This window comes from Eriocheir sinensis, chromosome 7, assembly GCF_024679095.1.
Source record: "Eriocheir sinensis breed Jianghai 21 chromosome 7, ASM2467909v1, whole genome shotgun sequence".
In the NCBI taxonomy this organism is placed as follows: domain Eukaryota; kingdom Metazoa; phylum Arthropoda; class Malacostraca; order Decapoda; family Varunidae; genus Eriocheir; species Eriocheir sinensis.
Genome location: NC_066515.1, coordinates 26,329,387 through 26,331,886, shown reverse-complemented (window position 1 = coordinate 26,331,886; position 2,500 = coordinate 26,329,387). Strand labels below are relative to the sequence as shown.

The following is a 2,500-nucleotide window of genomic DNA, read 5'->3' as shown; positions in this document are numbered from 1 at the left end:
CAGAACCCCAGTATACCGAACCCGGATCACTGGGGGAGGATGAAACCCCACCCCAGTATGAGAAAGAGGAGTTTGAGTACGTTAAAGAACCCCTGTATGAGAACCCAGTCCCCCAGTATGAGAAACCGACCCCCCAGTATGAGAAACCAGCTCCCCAGTATGAGAAACCAGCCCCCCAGAATGAAAAACCAGCCCCCCAGTATGAGAAACCAGTCCCCCAGTATGAAAAACCAGCCCCCCAGTATGAGAAACCAGTCCCCCAGTATGAGAAACCGGCACCCCAGTATGAGAAACCAGCTCCCCACTATGAGAAACCAGCCCCCCAGTATGAGAAACCGGCCCCCCAGTATGAGAAACCGGAGGAACAATATGAAAACCTTGAACAGTATGAGGAACTTGAACCCCAGTATGAAAACCCGGTACCCCAGAGCAAGGAAGAGACCCCCCAGTACCCTTTCCTGCTCCCCCAGTACACGGAACCCCAGTTTAAGGAAGAGACAGACTGGGAAAACGCAAAATATGGAGAGAAAACGAAGAGAAAAGCGACGAAATCTCAACCCAAACAAACCCATTCAGAGGAGGAGGAGGAGGAGGAGGAAGGCGAGGAGGATTATGATCTCTTCTTCTCCCCCCACACGTCCCAGTACTCCCCCGGTTCACCCCAGTACGAGCAGAAGCAGGAACCAACCCTCTTCTACCCTGTGGTGACGAGTGCTTATGAAACTGAGTGGGATTCGAACACATGGACGCCGGAAGAGAAGGTATGGAATAGTGCAGTGGAGAGCCGACTTGGGGACACTCCGGTTTACATCCCAGTCCGAGAGAGGGGTAAGGGGGAGGAAGGGGAAGAGGGGGAGGGGGAGAGTGAGGGGGAGTCCAGTGTAGGTTCATCTTTTGCGAGTCCACTTACTCAAAATGAATCTGTGTTTACTAAGGCAAAATCCGGTTCAGAGGAGATGGAGGAGGAGGAAGATACGGTCCAGGGTAGGGAAGGATCCATTAGCGAACATAATCTATCTCTTCCACACGAGTCCACACCAGAGCAAGTCCAGGGTGAAGACCAGACTTCAATCTCCTCACCAGACCAAGTCCAGAACTACTACACAGAAGGTCTCTACACCCAACAAAGTCCAGAGTCCGACCAGGCAACGCGTCAGACCGAATTCCCACAAGACCAGTTCAACCAAGGAGAGGAGGACCATAACCCAGTCCAGTTTGATACCACAGCAAGTGAAGTCCTCTATACAGACAGTTCCGAGTCCGGACAAGCTCTCCAGACCCAACCCAGTCCAGATTCCGATCAGGTAAAGCGTCAGACCGAACTCTCACTAGACCAGCTCAACCAAGGAGAGGAAGATCATGACCCAATTCAGTTCGCGAGCCCAGTAAGTTCACACTCTGTCCAAGCTCTCCGAAGCCAACCCAGTCCAGATTCCACCCATTTAACGCATCAGATCGAACTTTCACTAGACCAGCTCAACCAAGGAGAGGAAGATCATGACCCAGTTCAGTTCGCGACCCCAGTAAGTCCACACTATGCCCAAGCTCTCCGAAGCCAACCCAGTCCAGAGTCCACCCAGGTATCCCGCCAGACCGAACTTTCACTAGACCAGATCAACCAAGGAGAGGAAAGCGATCCAGTCCAGTTCGAGACCCGAGTAAGCCCGGAAGTCCAGACCACTGATACACAAGACCAGTTCCTTCACCCAGTCCAGGAGGAGAGCTCAGCGGACCTTCAAATACCAAGAGAGGACTTTGAGGGTCTTCAAGTCTTCGAGGAGAGTCCAGTCCACGAGGAGGTCCAGGTTGAGTCCGAAGCTTACCAGGGTCATTTTGAGGAGGGTTCTAACGGCGTACCGAAGCAGGAGGTTGATTTAGTGAACGTTGAGCCAGAAACAAGAGAAAATTTTGAGGTTTTAGATGAGGTTCAGTTAGAAGAGGAATTAGAGAAGAGAAATGAGGAGAAGGAGGAGGAAGAGGTATTGCAGGAAGAGGTAATGGAGGAGGAGGAGGAGGAGGAGGAGGAGATAAGTTATACCTCCCCAATCAGTGCCACTATCTCCTCCCTCCACACTCCCTCCATTGTTGATTTGATTTCCTCTCCAATTGTGTGATGTAAAACTACTATTATTATCATCAATTAAAAACACAGGTGAGGCAGGTAATAAGAACGTTGATTAAGAGGTGAACAGGTAGGAGACGTGTCGATTACAGGTGAGGTCAATCTTATACCTGAACCCGTATCAAACCCTTTGCTGTGATTTCCCTTGAGATTAGATTCCTTGCTGGAGGTTTGGAAGTCTGTCTATGCATCTATCTGTCTGTCTGTCTATCTGTCTATCCATCCATCGTTGTTTTTGTTATTTTTTGTTGTTATTTTGTATATAAGAAATGTTGAATAAAGACTTTGTTGAAATTATACGTATTTATTTTTTTGTGAGAGAGAGAGAGAGAGAGAGAGTTACCTCCTTGTCCTTGTCCTTATATTTCTGTTTACCTA

The 2,500-nt window shown here is 49.3% G+C and overlaps 1 protein-coding gene across 1 annotated transcript in view; it reads left to right on the top strand.

Moving 5' to 3' along the window:
* Nucleotides 1-2,421, top strand: part of LOC126995231 (titin-like) — a 5,567-nt gene extending 3,146 nt beyond the window's left edge. Inside the window, exon 3 of the mRNA XM_050854630.1 lies at nt 1-2,421. This exon is cut by the window's left edge and continues 841 nt beyond it. Within this exon, the coding sequence (XP_050710587.1) occupies nt 1-2,114 (2,114 nt within the window). The 3' untranslated portion in view covers nt 2,115-2,421.
* Nucleotides 2,422-2,500: the final 79 nt, after the last annotated feature.